The following is a 17,594-nucleotide window of genomic DNA, read 5'->3' as shown; positions in this document are numbered from 1 at the left end:
AAAAATCCTGTTTGAATCCTCAGACCACCACAAAACCCCAGTGACTCCTTCGTCCCAGTGGGAGGAAGACTTGGGGACTTTCCAGAATGGACCACGGCAACTTCAAGCCCATTTATATTAGAGATAGTAAGAAACAGCTACATGTTGGAATTCAATTCAGTTCCCCCTCCCAGTTTTTTTGTTGCCCCGAGATCGGGAAAAAGCAGCAGCTCTGAGATTGTTAGGAGAGAGCTGGTGGATCAGCAAGTCATAATACAGGTACCACAGGAAGAACGCTGCCAGGGAGTTTTTTCCACATATTCGTGGTCAGAAAGCCATCAGGCAAGCTCAGGCTAATCCTTAATCTCCGACCGCTGAAAAGATTTCTCAGATACAAATGCTTCAGGATGGAGTCCATCTTCATGGTAACATATCTCCAGATTGCTATATGGCAATGATTGATCTCTGGGACGCATGTCCTGATGCATCAAAATTTTCAGAATTTTCTCAGACTGGGTCAGAGTGGATTCAGAATTGTATTTCTAATTCAAGGCACTGCCATTCGGACTAGCATCCTCTCTCTGAAAAGTTTTAGAAAAAGGTCCTGGCATAAGTCTTAGCGCCCCCCCCCCCCCGTGCATCAGGGCCATTACAGTACTCCCTGACTTGGACGATCTCCTGTTTGTCGCTCAATCCTATCAGCAGCTGGAGGAGAACTTGTAAGAAGCACAGGATTTCCTGCGCTCTCTTGGTCGGCTGATGAATCTGGACAAGTCCCAGCTAATCCCAACTCAGGAGGTGCAGTACTTGGGTTACAGGATATCCTCAACAGAGAAGGTCTTTCTCCCGTTGGAAAAGATCAAGAAGATGTGTCTAGCAGTGGCACAGCTTCAGAGCAATCTGGAAACCCATATCGGAGATGTCATGAGGGTGATAGGTTTAATGACATCCTGTTTCCCAGCAGTCCCCTGGGCGAGGTTTCACCAGCGCACACTACAGGCTCTCCTCCTACGCTGCTAGGATAGCAGCCAGTAAAGTTTGAATCAGCCCATGTCCCTATCGGCCAAAATTAAGAGGGCACTGTGGTGGTGACGAACCGGTCCAGTCACAATCTAGACGGGGTCTATTGTTGTGGTCCAGACCAACAGCCCAGTTCTTTCGGCTGGGGGGCCTACTTGGAAGAAGGTTTGGCTCAGGGAACATGGTCTCCAGTGGATGCCAGACGGATCTCAAATCGGAGCGAGCTACTGGCAGTTTAGAAGGCTCTAGAGGCCTTCCAGGCAAGAATAAGGGGGCAGCACCTGCAGGTGCGGATGGACAATGTGGCTGTAGTCGCATACATAAACAAGCGGGGGGGGGGGGGCACCAGGAGCCCTGCCTTACAGTTGATGGTAGGCGAAATTTTCAGTTGGGCCAAATTAAACCTGGCTTAGTTGGCTGCCTTCCACCTAAAAGGGACTTGGAACTCTCTGGTGGACTTCCTCAGCTGACGGCGAGTAAGAAGATAAGAATGGTCACTGAACCTGGAAGTTTTCGAGCAGACTGTGAGGACTTGGGGGCGGCCAGAGGTGGACCTTTTCGCCTCTGAAAGCAACAAGAAGGTCGCCCAGTTCTTCTCGCTGCATCTGCTGCGTTTGGCTGGGTTTCCCACCCAGTGTTTAACTGGTGTAAGATATACCGGTATGTACTGATGATCTGCCATCTCACATAAAACCATGACAGAAAAAAGCTGGACACAAGAACTACTACCAGGGGGGGGCCTGGTGGATAAGAACAGTGAAGGCCACAGGAAAAATAATAATTTCTAATCTAAGGGAAACATAGGCCAACATGGAGAGGCGTTTTTAAGCTGCAAAAAAACGCTCATAAAAGTGGCTGTAAAAACGTCCGTGGGCATGAGGCCTAAGACCGAAGAGCTGTATACTGTATATACTATTGGAGGTTGAATCTGGTAAATATCATTAAACTCAGATCAAATTTTTTGTTTAAAGGAAAAAAAAAAAAAGTTACTGTTTAAAGATTTTCAGACAGAACTGTAATATATTATATGCTGGCCATACAAAAACAAGGTCTTTCATCCACGGTGATGGGAAAATTTAGAAATAGAAAACTTTTTGGTCAAAGGAATTTTCAGTCAGTGATGGCAGTTTTAGTTCAAAATTTACATTAATTTTAAAACAGAATGTACATTCACTGACTGAAAGAATGTCATTTGAAATTTTCACTTGCGTTTTAACAAAGATTTTTCGTATGAATATGCTCGTCCGAAAATATACACGTATAAGGCTCAGTTCACACCTATGCAATTTGCTTTTGATCTGTTTCTGCAGTGATTTTTGCTGTGAGCAAAAATCTTTTGATGTGATTTTTGTTTTTTTTAGCCTCTTCTTTTGACCAATTTGTTGGGCAGATTAAAAATACAAATTGCTGCAAAAAACGCACTACATGCTTTTCTGCAGCTTCTCCATTGAAGTATATTGAACCAAAAAAGCACAGTTTTGCGTTTGAAAAAAAGTCCCTGACCTTTTCCAAATACGTAGCGGCTGAAAAAAGCATAGATGTGAACGTGTCCCATAGGAAACCACGCTAAATGAACTGTAGCGCGTTTCTGCAAAAAGCACCAAAAAACACATAGGTGTTAACCAGGCCTAATAACACACGATAATTTTTCAGCATGAAAAAAAAGTGTTTTTTTCAGCATGTTTAACAAACAACGTTTTTCCAACTTCATCATTAAAATGTCGTAGACCACACACCATCATTTTTTTAAAAATGCTCTAGCAAAGCGCGGTGACGTACAACACGTACAATGGCACTTTAAAGGGGAAGTTCCATTCGCCTTTGGCCTGCTTTAGCTGATTTCATGTTAGTAAAAGACAATTTGCGCTTTTTTGTCTGTTCTAGCGTGATGAATGTGCTTACTCCATTATGAACGGTAGTTTTACCAGAACGCGCTCTCCTGTCTCATAACTTGCTTCTGAGCATGCGCAGGTTTTAAACGTTGTTTTAGCCCACACATGATCATTTTTTACAACCCGAAAAACGACATTGTTTAAAACGACGTTAAAAAATGCAGCATGTTCGAATTTTTTTTTTTTGTCGTTTTTCAGAACCTGAAAAATTATTGTGAAGCCCACACACGATCATTTTTAAATGACGTTTTTGAAAAAATAGGATTTTTATAACAGCTTACCTGTAAAATCCTTTTCTTGAAGTACATCACGGGACACAGAGAAGCATAGTAATTACTATGTGGGTTATAGAGAGTACCTTCAGGTGTGGACACTGGCACGCCCTTAAGGCAAGAAGTTCCCTCCCCTATATAACCCCTCCCATACCGGGAGTACCTCAGTTTTGTAGCAAGCAATAAGTGTCCCAAATACCCCAAAAAAGAGGGGCGGGTGCTCTGTGTCCCGTGATGTACTTCAAGAAAAGGATTTTACAGGTAAGCTGTTATAAAAATCCTATTTTCTTTATCGTACATCACGGGACACAGAGAAGCATAGTAATTACTATGTGGGACGTCCTAAAGCAATGCTATGAGGGGAGGGAGACCCCAAGAAATAAGCCGGGCGCCATCAGACATGAGGAATCAAACTGCAGCCTGCAGCACACTGCGCCCAAAGGCGCTCTCCTCATTCTTTCTTATGTCCAATTGATAAAATTTTGTGAAAGTATGGACAGACGACCATGTCGCGGCCTTGCAGACTTGAGCCATGGAGGCTTGATGATGCACTGCCCAGGAAGTACCCACCGCTCTAGTGGAATGTGCTTTAACCTTAAACGGGGGAACCTTTCCCCTCAAGCCATAGGCTTGAGTAATGACCTGCCGAATCCATTTGGAGATAGTGGACTTCGACGCTGCCTGCCCACATCTGGGACCTTCTGGCAGGATAAACAATGTATCAGTTTTCCGGACCTGAGCAGTAGCCTTAAGATAGATCTTAACTGCTCTTAATACGTCTAGCGTATGCAAAGACTTCTCCCTTGCAGAACTAGGTTCTGAGAAAAAAGACGGGAGAACAAGATCCTGATTCAAATGAAATTTTGAAACAACTTTAGGTAGGAAAGCCGGGTGGGGCCGTAGGACCACCCTATCCTTATGGAATATAAGGTACGGTTCCTTACAAGACAAGGCCGCCAACTCCGAAACCCTCCTAGCGGAGGTTATGGCTACCAAAAATATCACCTTCCTGGTCAGAAGGACCAAAGGAATATGAGCCAAGGGCTCAAATGGTGGTTTCTGTAAGACAGAAAGGACCAGATTCAGATCCCATGGACACAAGGGAATCTTGACTGGTGGACTCAGCCGGATCATACCTTGCAAAAAGGTTTTGATCAGGGAATGTGTAGCTAGTGGCCTTTGGAAAAAAATTGATAAGGCCGAGATCTGGCCCTTAATGGTGCTTAGGGCCAACTTCATGTCTGCCCCTAACTGCAGAAACTCCAGAATTCTGCCAATGAAATACCTCCGGGGATGCCAACCCCTGGTCTCGCACCAGGCCACATAAGATTTCCAAACTCGGTAATAGATAAGTCTGGATGCCGGTTTTCTGGCATTAATCAAAGTAGATGCCACCGCATTAGAGAGACCCCTTTTCTTTTAAGATATGGGACTCAATAGCCAAACCGTCAAATTGAGAGACGGTAAGGAAGGATGGAATATTGGCCCCTGGGACAATAGGTCCGGCCGAAGCGGAAGGGACCACGGTTGCCCCACGGACATCCTTACAATGTCCGCGAACCAGGCCCTTCTGGGCCACGCTGGAGGCACCAGAATCACTGGTCTTCCTTCCGACTTTACCCTGCGAAGAAGACGGGGTAATAATTGCAGCGGAGGAAACGCATACATTAGGGAGAACTGGTCCCATGGGAACACCAGTGCATCCGTGCCGTAAGCAAGTGGATCCCTTGTCCGGGACAGAAAGTTGCCCACCCTTGCATTGAACCTCGATGCAATAAGATCGACATCTGGTGTTCCCCACCTCTGACAAATGCTCTGGAAGATGTCGGGGTGAAGAGTCCATTCCCCTGGAAGCACCTGTTGGCGGCTTAGGTAGTCTGCTCGCCAATTGTCTATTCCCGGAATGAACACTGCAGATATGCATGGGACATATTTCTCTGCCCAGGTCAGGATTCGATTCACCTCTCTTTGGGCTGCACGACTTCTTGTGCCCCCCTGGTGATTTATGTATGCCACGGCAGTGACATTGTCTGATTGAACCCTGACCGGAAGACCCTTCAACCTGTCTGACCAAGCTGACAGGGCTAGATAGACTGCTCGAATTTCCAGCAGATTTATGGGTAGAGACCTCTCGGAGGCTGACCATTTCCCCTGGAGAGACAAACCTCCCAGGACTGCACCCCAGCCTAGCAGACTGGCGTCCGTGGTCACAACCTGCCATGTCACGGGAACAAAGGACTTCCCCTTTAGCAGGTTCCGGGGAACCAGCCACCAACAAAGGCTCTGCCGGACTGACCGGGAGAGAGACATAGGGAGATCCAAGGCTTGAACCTTTTTGTTCCAAGCGGACAGAATGGCATGTTGAAGCTCCCTTGAGTGGAACTGCGCAAATGGGACGGCCTCGAACGAGGCTACCATCTTTCCCAGTAACCTCATACAGAGGCGAATGGGAGGCTGACGCTTTGCTTTGACTAGTTGAACTAGTTCTCTTAAAGCCTCAAACTTCCTTTGGGGCAGGAAGACCCTTTTTAGCTTTGTGTCTATGAGTAGACCCAAATATTCGAGCCTTTGCACAGGCATTAAGGCTGACTTGTCCAGGTTGAGAACCCAACCCATGGATTCCAGAAATGTTACGGTTCTGTGTACCGCTGAGTTTAGATCGGCCACTGACCGGTCTACCACCAATAGGTCGTCTAGATAGGCTACTATGGATATGCCTTGAGACCTTAGATAGGCTAACAGTGGAGCCAATACTTTCGTGAAAACACGAGGAGCGGTGGCCAGACCAAAAGGTAAGGCCACGAACTGGAAGTGGCGCTAATTTACCGCGAAGCAGCTTCTGATGGTCGAGAAAGATAGATAGGAACGTGCAAGTATGCGTCCTTTATATCGATGGACGCTAGTAGTTCCCCCTCCTTGCAGGGAGGCCACCACTGACCTGATCGATTCCATCCGGAATGATTGGACCTTTAGGAACTTTTTTAAGGCCTTGAGGTCCAGGATGGGTCTTACATCCCCGTTTGGTTTGGGGACGGTGAAGAGATTGGAATAAAACCCCAAACCTTGTTCTTCCACTGGCAGTTCTCTGATTACCCCTTGGGATAACAGATGATCTAAGGCCAATGCTAAGGACCTTCTTTTGCCGAGGTCCTTTGGGACGTTCGAGGTTAAGAAGCGCGGTGGAGGAAATTCGCTCAACTCCAGCTTGTAGCCCCCGGAGACCATAGAGAGGACCCACCTGTCTTGGATCCTGTCTAGCCAAGCCTCCGCAAACAGCTGAAGCCTTCCCCCCACCCGGCTGAGTGGGGGAGAACCTTCATAATGCTGACTTAGATGCTGGCTTGGCCTGTGGCTTACGGTTCCAAGGTTTTTTTGGAAGCCTGAGGCTGGCCCTGTGGCTTCCCACCTGCATTGAATCGTCCAGGAGGCCGTCGGAACTGCCTGGTACCGGAAGTACTAGGGATAGGAGAGGAGGATCTCTTAAAGGAGGGGGAACCCCTAAACCTTTTCTTTACTGGCAACAGTGTACTTTTGCCACTGGAAATTTTCTGAATATAAGCATCCAGATCTTCCCCAAACAAACGCTCTCCATGAAAGGGAAACCCCGCCAGTAATTTTTTACACGGGGCTTCAGCAGACCAGTTCTTCAGCCAGAGTAACCTGCGCATATGAACTAGCGAGAGAGTGAGACGTGAGGACTGCTGAATGGAGTCCTTAATAGCATCTATGGCAAAACATAATGCTCTGGGAAACTCGGTCAAATTCTGGGCCTGTTGTGCCGGCAATTCCTTTAAGACCCCTTTAAACTGGTCTTTCAAGGCCTGGCAAATCCCAATAGCCGCAATTGCAGGCTGGGTTATTCCTCTCGCCGAAGCAAAAGAGGTTTTTAATAAAGTCTCTAATCTCTTGTCTGTCGGATCTTTGAATACCAGAACGTTGTCTACTGGACAGGTCAAAGATTTGTTTACGCAGGACACAGCTGCGTCAACCTTGGGGATGCCCCATTTTTTTGTGAATTGTTCCTCCATGGGGTATAAAACCGAAAACTTCTTAGGAGGAAGAAAATATCTATCTGGATGTTCCCAATCCTTGTAGATAAGTCCTTCCAGCAGGGGGTGAACCGGGAAGGAATAATTAGCTTGAGGAGCTTTTAAGGAGCCTAAAGATGAGACTGCACTTGAAGCTGGCTCTGAAAGTGGCAACTTGAAGGCCGAACGGACCATCTCAGTGAGGGACTGGACCAACAATTTTTCGGATTGCGACGCCGAAAAGGGTTCTCCCAAAGTGGAATCCTCAGAGTCCACTACTTCCAGCTGACCTTCTGCCAGATCTCCAGAGGGTAAATCAACCTCTTCTGAGGATGCATGCCCCAAATCGAGGGACTCCTCAGAGGGAGAGGGGGACCTTGTGCGTTTTTCCCTTGAGAGAGGATGCAATCAAGGTCGCTAATCTCTGCTCCAGACCCCCCATAGCTGAGGCCAGAGCCTCCTGTGTCACAAAAACTGGAGCAGGTGGGACAAGGGCAGAACAGGCATCTGACAGCCCTGATGGTTCACCCTGGGCCTCCTTCAATTTATCAGGAGAGGAAGCAGCCGCAGGAGCATGCCCGAGATCCTCTGAGCCAGATGGCGATCCCTTTGCTTTTTTGCTTCTAGTCCCTGAGCCTTTAGCCATGATAAAGCTGAGGTACTCACAATAGTTGCAACTACTTGCGAACCTATAGACCAGCACTGACGCTGCTATTTGATGGTTGGCAAGGTGCAGAGCCCACTATGCGCCTTAAGCAGATGTCACTGTCCACCACCAGTACCAAATACTGAAAGTATGTGCACAAGATCTCTGTGTCCACCGTCAGCCAGAACCAGTTAGGTGGACTGGAGCATATAAGGACTAGGTGTAATCACCTGACCTGCTCTGTCCTGTAATCTCAAGTCTCATAGAGAACAGCTGAGATAGACCCCCTGCGCGCACGCGCGCGCCGCTGTCAGGCGTGCACCACGAGGCTACGCGCGCACACGTAGCCGCACGCGCGCACATGTCGTCACACGCATCTCACGGAGCACGCCGCGCACATTCGTGCGCACCGAAGCAGCGTACAAAAAATTCATTTGCGCGCGTGCGCCTAAGACACATCAATGTCGCGCGCGCATGACGCTACGCGCTCATGCATGAGGATGGAACACCGCAGCTCCATGTGAGGACCAGGTAAGCCAAGTGAAGCCAAACATTTTGGACAACTTTTTTCTGCTTTTAACCTGCACAGGAGGGGCTAACTACCTGACTAGAGATACCCCTCCTCCCCACAACACACAGGACCATATAGGAGAAGCACAGACAGATAGCTTTAGGCAAACATAATGGCTCAAATAAAGGAAGGTTACTCCTAGGACCAAGTCCTGAAGCACCTTCACTTACCTGATCCAACGCTGCAGGACTCTGCATAAACAGACAGTCCAATCTTCACCCATCACGGAGAGCAGCGTCTATAGACCTTCAGGGACCGGGGTCCATGGACAGGAACACCACACCCCTGGACCCATATCGCACCCTGTCAGTAGACTTTTGGTATTAGGAAATTGACCAAAGTACTGAATAACCAGGATCCAGCTCTCAAAGAGAAGCATTACAGGCCAAACCCCGTTCTTCTTAACCGGGGCCCGGGTACCGTCCACTTTGGCTCAGAAGCACTTTGGACGGATCCGGATTTCATAGCGGCTTTTTACATCCAATATGGATCCCTCCAGTGGATCTCCTTGGAGCACATGTTCACTCGTGACCAACACCTTAGACACTGGCAAAAAACTGAGGTACTCCCGGTATGGGAGGGGTTATATAGGGGAGGGAACTTCTTGCCTTAAGGGCGTGCCAGTGTCCACACCTGAAGGTACTCTCTATAACCCACATAGTAATTACTATGCTTCTCTGTGTCCCGTGATGTACGATAAAGAAACGTTTTTTTTTTCATTCTGAAAAATTATCGTGTGTACACGGCATTAGACGTTTAGTAGCAGCATGCTTTGTTTTGTATCACCTGTCATAATGGGGTTATTAAAATGCAAATGTTTTATTTATAGTACAAAAAGAGCAAATAATCGCTACTATAAGGGTATTTATACTGTTGAACAGTGAAAGTAATATATATTGGGGGGAGCTGGAGTGCTTCTTTTATTCTTTTAAATACTTATTTTATGGTGAGACTGTAACCTCATAATTTGGGGTTCCAATAGAAACAATACAAATGCTTTTGGTTCAGCTATTTTCTCTGGGCTCGGTAAACACAAGCTGGCTGTCTGCTTTCTCTTGAGGGTTGATCAGTGGAATACAGTTGAGTCCTGTGCAATTTTCAGTCTGGTTCAGGTGCGATTTTAAGGTAAAACATTTGTACCCGAACCGCACCGGACTCCTGCGCTGAAACCTTTTCTTACACTTGATTTCAGGGAAATCACTAACAGTATATCCTGGCTTTACAATACAGAAACTATCTTGTAACTTTAACCCATAGTAGGTGATTTTAACTCCATCTCAGCCAAGTGTAATAAACCTGTTTGTTTTCTTTGGTCATTGAGCAGACATGAAAAGTCTGCAACACTCACATTAGAATGGTATGTGTGTTAATTGGCTCTACTTGGTGCTCTATTCTGCTGTTAGTCTGGAGTTGTCATTTAAACAGTTTAGAAACTCCTTTTACAGGGAATCAAACGTTGGCATGTGTCTTTATTCCTTTTTTTTGTTGTTGTTGTTGTTGTATTAAAGCGTTAAAGTGCAAGTCCATGCAAAAACTAAAATCCCTGCATCTATAGCCACCAACCTGTCCAAAGTATGGCCTGCGTTTCAGTTTAATACGGCCTCCCTGGTGATTTGGATATGGAGATATATATATCATAAAATTATACACCCAGAGGTAGGATATATGGGCATTTTAACTAGGAGTCAGACATGGAGGGTGGAAGGGAGATATAACACTTTTAAAGTAGTACTAAAAGGTGAGATGCTGATCTTCTGAGTCTTTAAATTCTTTGTTTTTAACAAAAAAAAACATGTTATACTTGCCTGCTCTGTGTAATGGGTTTTCACAGAGCAGCCTGGATCCTCCTCTTCCAGGGCCCCCACCGACACTTCTTTCACCTCCTGCCTTCAGAGTACCCCAATAGCAAGCTGCAAATTATAGTATAGAGCCCCAATAGCAAGGTCAAGAAAACGTCTGCCTTTTTAGAACCACTCAATTCCTACCCAGGACTACATGTCCCATGAGGCATTGCTCCTCTCACATTCACATGTTCAGGCACTTGCTGACATGTATGGACGGTGTACTGAGCTGTATGTGTCCTGCACTTTAATGCCTGATATTTAAACAAATAATGCATTCTGTATGCAGGTCAACTAATCGGCTGGCCTTTAAAAAAAAAAAAAGTTGTACTAGGAATGGCCGTGGGGGTGTTCCTGGTGGTAAAGGCCTAGTAGGTACTCTATGTGCCCTCTACTGAAAGTCACAGATGATCTCCCAGCCATGTTTCCGCAAACTGTCAGGTTAGGCCCACCAGCCTGATAAGTCGAAGACGATTTTTCAGACTTTTCTTCTAACTTGCGAGTAGTGGAGTAAATTTTTTTCATTGCCCCTTTTTTTAACATCTGTGCACATTAGCTGAAGAATGTCTTCTATTCTATCACTACGACACGGCCTTCTAGAGCAGATGTTTGTTCCCATGTTTTCTGAACATCTTTATAAAGGAAAGTAAATTCTTCTTGAAGTCCTTGCACTTGACCAGTTAAATTACAAATAATTTGGACATTGTTGTACTGCTCTGAGCACATCTAGCAATGTGGGTTCTGCTGGCACTGGTAATGTTGGTGAAGTATGTAAGTAAGACATTAGGCTTTTTATCAACTTGCGGTCTGCATTCGTGCCTAATGTTTCTTCCACACCACATATCCCTTGCGTCTTTGCTCTGAGCTCGGCCAGGTCTCCACAATCACTGCCGAGCCCAGTTCCGACACTATTGTCCTGTATAGGGAGCCCTGGCTTATGCCCAGCGTGTGTGGTTCGAGCCTCACCAACCTTTGGGTCAAATAAGGGCTGCAGAGGTCCATACTGCCCAGAACGGTTTGGGAAGCCCAGAGGAGACAACATCTAGACACAGACTCTGCAGAGAGAATTGCAAAGAGGGGGGATGTGATGTCCATTTACTCGGTAAGGGAACTTTTGTCTGACTAGGATTGAGTTACTAGATGGACAGGCCACACAAGATATTAAGAGGGGGAAGACTCTGGTAAAGCGACGACAGCTACTGCTGTTTCATGGGAGATTAATATCTTGCGTTTTTGGCAAATCTCTTGCATGCTAAAAATGCTCCTTTTGCTGCACATGAGTAACTATTTCAATACAAAAAATTTGCATTCCACAGGTTTGGGAGGGACTTTAGAAGCCTGAAAAACACTGATCATCATGTTCTGAGAGGAACGTTACAGATCTTTTTAATGTGTGTGTGTGTGAAGTTAAACTTTAAAGCGGAGCATTGCCCAAAAGGGGAATGTTCAGCTATCCCCCCCCCCCGCATGGGAAGGGGATTGGAAGAACAGGTACCCGCTCTCACCTCTGCTCGGATCACCTAGGCCTCCCTGCCTGCAGTCTTCTGGGACACATCACGGGTCCTAGAACACTGCAGGACAATTCACAAAGCATGGCATACGCAGTGAGCAGCCAGCTCACAAGGATTCACAGCTGTCTGCCCACTGTTAAGGTGCCAGGGACTGAAGACTGGTGAAAAAAACAGCTTGGATGAGCACAGTGCTGGATTTGTCTGCTTATTAAGTCCGTAACTACAGTTTTTGTAGCTGCTGACTTTAATTTCCACATACCGTCAGAAGCGCCTCATTAAGAGTTAGTTGTCTGAGTGTGCTGCCTTATCAACTGCCAGACATACACATTTTGGTTGATTTACTAAAACTGGAGAGTGCAAAATGTGTTGCAGCTCTGCATAGAAACTAATCGGCTTCAAGTTTTTGTTTTTTTCTGTTAAAGCTTAATTGAACAAGCTGGAGTTAGAAGCTGATTGGCTACCATGCAGAGCTGCACCAGTTTTTGCACTCTCCAGTTTTAGTAAATCGAGCCCATTGTTTCCCAGCTCCTCTGAGAGACTCTGTTAAAGTGATATTGAACCCCCCAAAATGTTACATATTGCAGCCTAAAATAAAAAGTTCATGAAATGTTCAATCTCCTGTGCTGAAAATATCCCAGAAAACCGTGTATAGCAGAATAGATGAAAGCCTCCACCTTCTATCTCTAATCTGCTTACCAAATTGATTGGATCCCTAATGAAAGAGATCACATACACATTTGGCTCATCAGCCCAGTTGCTTCTCAGTCAATCCAGCAAAAAAGATCTCCACCTCTGTTTTCACAGTATTACTCTGCAGCAGGTCACCACACGGACATTGATCTTATCTCTGTATTGCTCTGAAGTCAGAGAAAAGGTAAAAGACTGCTATCTGTCCTCAGATCTTCTTCATCATCCCCAGGAGAGCTGTGCTGTGTGCTGGACAGGACACCGCACAGCTCTCCTGGGGATAATGAAGAAGATCTGCGGACAGGAGAGTAATACTGTGAAAACAGAGGTGGAGATCTTTTTTGCTGGATTGACTGAGAAGCAACTGGGCTGATGAGCCAAATGTGTATGCGATCTCTTTCATTAGGGATCCACTCAATTCGGTAAGCAGATTAGAGATAGGAGGTGGAGGCTTTCATCTATTCTGCTATACACGGTTTCCTGGGATATTTTCAGCACTTTTCTGCGATTTGCATTTAAATTTGCACAGGAGATTGAACATTTCATGAACTTTTTATTTTGGGATACATTACATGTGTTTTGCACCGAGGTTCATGCATGCACATGTCACTTTACTCAAGTTTTCTGTCATATGAACTTTTGATCATTATTATTTGCATGGTTGTCACGTATTTAACAGCACTATATGCAATTTTATTTATGTTGGCATACTGATCACCGTATTTGATCTATTGTTCACGCAGCGCAGCTTAATTTCTATTTATATACTGTTGATGTTCTATCTGACATTTATTTGCTGCAGCAGCACATATTATTTTTTCTGCTTTCATTATTTGGTGGTATTGTTTTAAAAGTACATCAACATCGATTCCACATTTATATAGACCAGCGCAGTATCACCCCATTACATATTGCAGCCTACCAATCCTTTATTGGTGGTTGGTTTTTATTTTATTTTTTTAAGCTTTTTTTTTTTTAAGCTTTTTTTTTTTTCTTTTATTTTAACCTGATGCTCCAGGCAGTCGCGCACTTCCTGTCTTCGGGTGTCTCCATATCACTGGAGGAACAATACAGATAACACTCAATCTGGGGAGAGAGTAGTGTTTAGATACACTAATTGATCTGTCCACAGATGTCAACGCTTCTTCACGATTTTACTTCAGAGCGAATAGTGTTGTTACCCCTGTAAAGAAAGTGGGTAAAATTGGTAAATCAACTACGGGGATTAACAGGTCAACTTCAAGCTGTGGTTCCATGGTCTGACACCTATGTCACTGCTGCGTCCTGGAATGATATAGGAGTCAGGATAGAAGCACATGTCAGATAAAAAGGGCATCCAACACCCCCTCAAAAGTGTAGAATGTTAGAGAGTCTAATGGAGGCTGCAGTGCTGGAAGGGTGCAATGGGAGGAGGCATGAGTTACCTGGCAAGTGAGTTTAAAATCTTTCTTTTGCAGAAAACTGGCTTTTCAATTTTTTACCTGACTCACAAGGGTCACTTTAGTAAATATAGTGCTGCATTAAACTCTGGGCCATATTCTGAGTAAAGTTACGATGGAGTAACTCAGGATACTCCATCGTAACTCCCTTTTTTGACCCGTGTATCTATGCTCCTGATTCTTAGAATCATTTTTGCATAGATACACTTAAGATCCGCCATCTGTAAGTCACTTACACTGGCGGATCTTAAATGCAATGACGCCGGCCGCCGCTAGATGGCATTTACATGAAGGAGTCATTTGCATATGCAAATGATCCTTCTACGCCGATTCACGAACGAGTTCGCGTCGCGTAACCGTCGCTAACGTCGTTTGCGTAAGCGGAAACTTACCCCTGCTATATGAGGGGTAAGTTTCCGCAAGTCTCGCGTAGGCCATGTTACGGATGGCGTCGGGTCCCCGTCGTGTTTTTTCGTCGGATACGTCGTTTACGTAAGTCGTTCTTGTATACGACTTTACGTCAATGACGCACACGTCGGCGTCATTGACGTTTTCCGCCGAGAACTGGAGCATGCGCACTGGGCTTTTTGCAGCCCGGCGCATGCCCAGTTCTTTTGTATCGGGGGCGCGCTTCATTTGAATAGAAGCCGCCCCCTTGGAGATCCGCCAGGCTACGCCGGGACACTTACACTCCGCTGTCCCAACTTATGGAGCAAGTGGTTGGGGAATACAACACCTGCTCCAGTAAGTTGGGACAGCGGAGTGTAAGTGCCCTAAGCGCAGCAGGCGGAGATTTACTCAGAATATGGCCCTCTGTCTTTAACATCTGCCTAAAGTTTAGATTCATTATTGCTTAATCCTAGTTCGGTTTGGTTTTCTTTACTTTTATGTAAATTTAGTGCTTGTGGCAGGATGAATATATCTACATCACAATTGTTTTAGTCATGTAGCTGATTAGTTGTGTCATCTATATGTTTTTGTAGTAACATCAGCTTTTATTCATCATTTTTATGTTTAGCTGGTCCAAGATTTGCTGAAGAACCTGCCACAAATGTTCACAAAGTCCTCCGAAACGCAAAGTGCACTGGGACCAGCACTCCAAGCTGCCTATAAGCTGATATCACCCACTGGTGGGCGTATATCTGTTTTCCAAACACAACTGCCAACAATAGGAGCTGGAGCACTAAAACCTAGAGAGGAACCCAACCAAAAATCTACTGCTAAGGTACTGCCAGTTTCTTTATTTTATTTTAGTGCTTGATTTAGTTGCCTTTCATTTAAAGTGGATGTAAACCCACTCTCATCCTTTCTAAACGACTGCCATAGGGGTTATCTATAAGGATATACATGCCTTCTGCGTGTATCCTTACCTATCAAATGTCTCCCCTCTGTTATGAGACCCGAAAAACTGCAGATTCTGTGGGTGGGTCTGTTGTCCGGAGCTTGGTGGGTTGATTCTTGATGTCAGTAGACTCTGCACCCACCTCTACACTCTCCTTGTCAACACGCATTTTCTCCTGTGTATTTCTTACACTGAACTTCTGCTATGATCACTAACATCCAGTCAAAACCCAGAAAAGTCACCACATGACTTCAGCATGCCCAATCATGCTGGGCTGGAGAAGAGATAAGGGGATCTGAAGGACACAGAATGCCTCACTCAGAATGCCTCCTGCATGAGATATGTAAATCACCTGTCACTTACAGCAAGGGGGGATAAACTGACTCCTATTTCTCTGTGTGTCAGTTTTTTTTTCTCACTGAAAAAAGATAAGAGGACTGCTCAGAGCTTGATTAATTCTTCGTGGCAAGACTGGGCACAGATGACATGGAATCCTATACTGTGCAAGCCTTATTATTTTTTTTAATTTTTTTCGGGTTTACATCCACTTTAAGCTTTAAACCTTCTGTGTGCAGAGACCCCACCTATACTCACCTGAGCTCTCTCGATCCAGCAATGTGCACGAGAGCTGAGCTTCTCCCAGGTGTCTCATTCCTCATTGGCTGAGACTGCAGTGGGATGCATTGGGAGCATGCATGCACCAGTGCCCCCAAAGCAAGTGGCTTGCTATTGGGATTACTCGCTGAAGGGGAGGAGCCAGGAGCATCAGCATGGATATAACATGTTTTTGTTATTAAAAAAAAACGCTTTTAATGTCCCTTTAAAAGCACTATCCAGTGCATTTTGAGTTTACCCAGTTTAGAACTTTGGATGTCTCTTGTATTTTATAAAGTGCCGAGTGTGATCCAGTAGATGTGCAGGGACCCACTAGAATGATAGCTGAACTCATTATTGATGTAACTGAGCGGCAGTGAGCGCGTTTTCACTAAAGCTTGGTATATTCTATACAGAATTTCAAAGTGAGTGGTGCTAGCTGATTAGCTTCCAGCTGAATGTGTTGGCAGACCCAAAGGTAGTGTGCTGGAGCTGGAGATCGGCACATATCTAGTGGCATTTTGAATACAACTAGACCGGATCCCTTAGATTATAGATTGGCACTACCTTGAAGGCACAGAGGGTCACTTGCTGTCGGCTGTGCACGGAGGACCTCGGCTGATGCTCTGGAGTGGCGATGTGGTCGGGACGATCTGGGCTGCTTGTAGTTGCCGGCGCAAAGGAGGTGTTGGTCACCCTGTGTGTGCTGTGCCGTGGCGCAGCCTTATGAGGAGAGCGGGGTGGGCTCCTGCGGTCGCAGATTGCTGGACTATCTGGGCGAACGCAGCTGGTGGAGCCATCTGGGGCTGAGTGGAGCTGAGACGGGGACCACGGAGGGAGGAGAGAGGGTGCATGGAGACTATTGGAGCTGCAAGACGCTGTTAGACTGGTTAAACTGCAGGTCCGAAGCCCGGGTAGGAGACTTCTCTCTTTTTATTTGCTAAAAGGGAAAATGTTGTTCAAGAGACTGGTCGGCTGAGGCAGGACTAGGATTGCTGCCTAAAGTGGAAATATATGCCTTCTTTTGCTTTGACTCCCAATACTGCATCAGCGGACTGCCTACTTTTCCATCCATTGTTGTATTATACATAGAAGCTGAAAAATCTCCTACTAGCTGGGCTGAATATACATGTTAATGTGCTGGACTGCTTGATTTCCTAGCTAATGGCCACTTATGTGCAGAAACTCCCCAAAAGAAAAAAAAGGGGAAAACCTATTTCTCCATGCTCTTTGTGTCTCAAAGGTCTTGCTTTTGAGTCCCCCCCCCAATCTGACACGGACCGATAACCTACATGTAAGAAGCTGACAATGTGGCTGCAAGGGGGTGAGTCATCCTTGGATGCATATTGTAGTGTACTGACTGTTGGAATACTGGACTGTCAATATCCAGGGAACAGCTTGCTGACATATCTACAACCGGCGAGCAATTAGAGAAAGCAAAATAAGTCTGTATTCAGTAAAAATTTGTTGGTCGCATATATGTTGGACTGTAAAATACTGTATTGGATAAAAACATTAAGCTATTTACTATATATTTGCTTGCTGACGGGTCATATATACTGTATATCCAAGGCGTAGCTAAGAACCTGAAATAAAATATCCAAGTATATACAAGAAAGTCGCTTCAGTTGCAGTAATCGCACCAGTCGCATCATCAAAAAGACTACGTTTCTTTCTCCAAAGGAAGGTGTTTGGACAGTGTAAACTAGGGTGTAGCTGCCGTGCAAAAGGTGGCGGGACGGTATACTACCCTTCTCGTTTAATTATTTTTC

The 17,594-nt window shown here is 45.6% G+C and overlaps 1 protein-coding gene across 1 annotated transcript in view; it reads left to right on the top strand.

The window, feature by feature from the left end:
- Positions 1-17,594, top strand: part of SEC24A (SEC24 homolog A, COPII coat complex component) — a 321,040-nt gene that overhangs the window by 250,477 nt on the left and 52,969 nt on the right. The window contains 1 exon segment of the mRNA XM_040344770.1: positions 14,905-15,111. Within this exon segment, the coding sequence (XP_040200704.1) occupies positions 14,905-15,111 (207 nt within the window).

Source organism: Rana temporaria, chromosome 3 (genome assembly GCF_905171775.1).
Source record: "Rana temporaria chromosome 3, aRanTem1.1, whole genome shotgun sequence".
Lineage (NCBI taxonomy): Eukaryota > Metazoa > Chordata > Amphibia > Anura > Ranidae > Rana > Rana temporaria.
The sequence above is the reverse complement of the archived record's forward strand: the minus strand, read 5'-3'. Positions and strand labels throughout refer to the sequence as shown.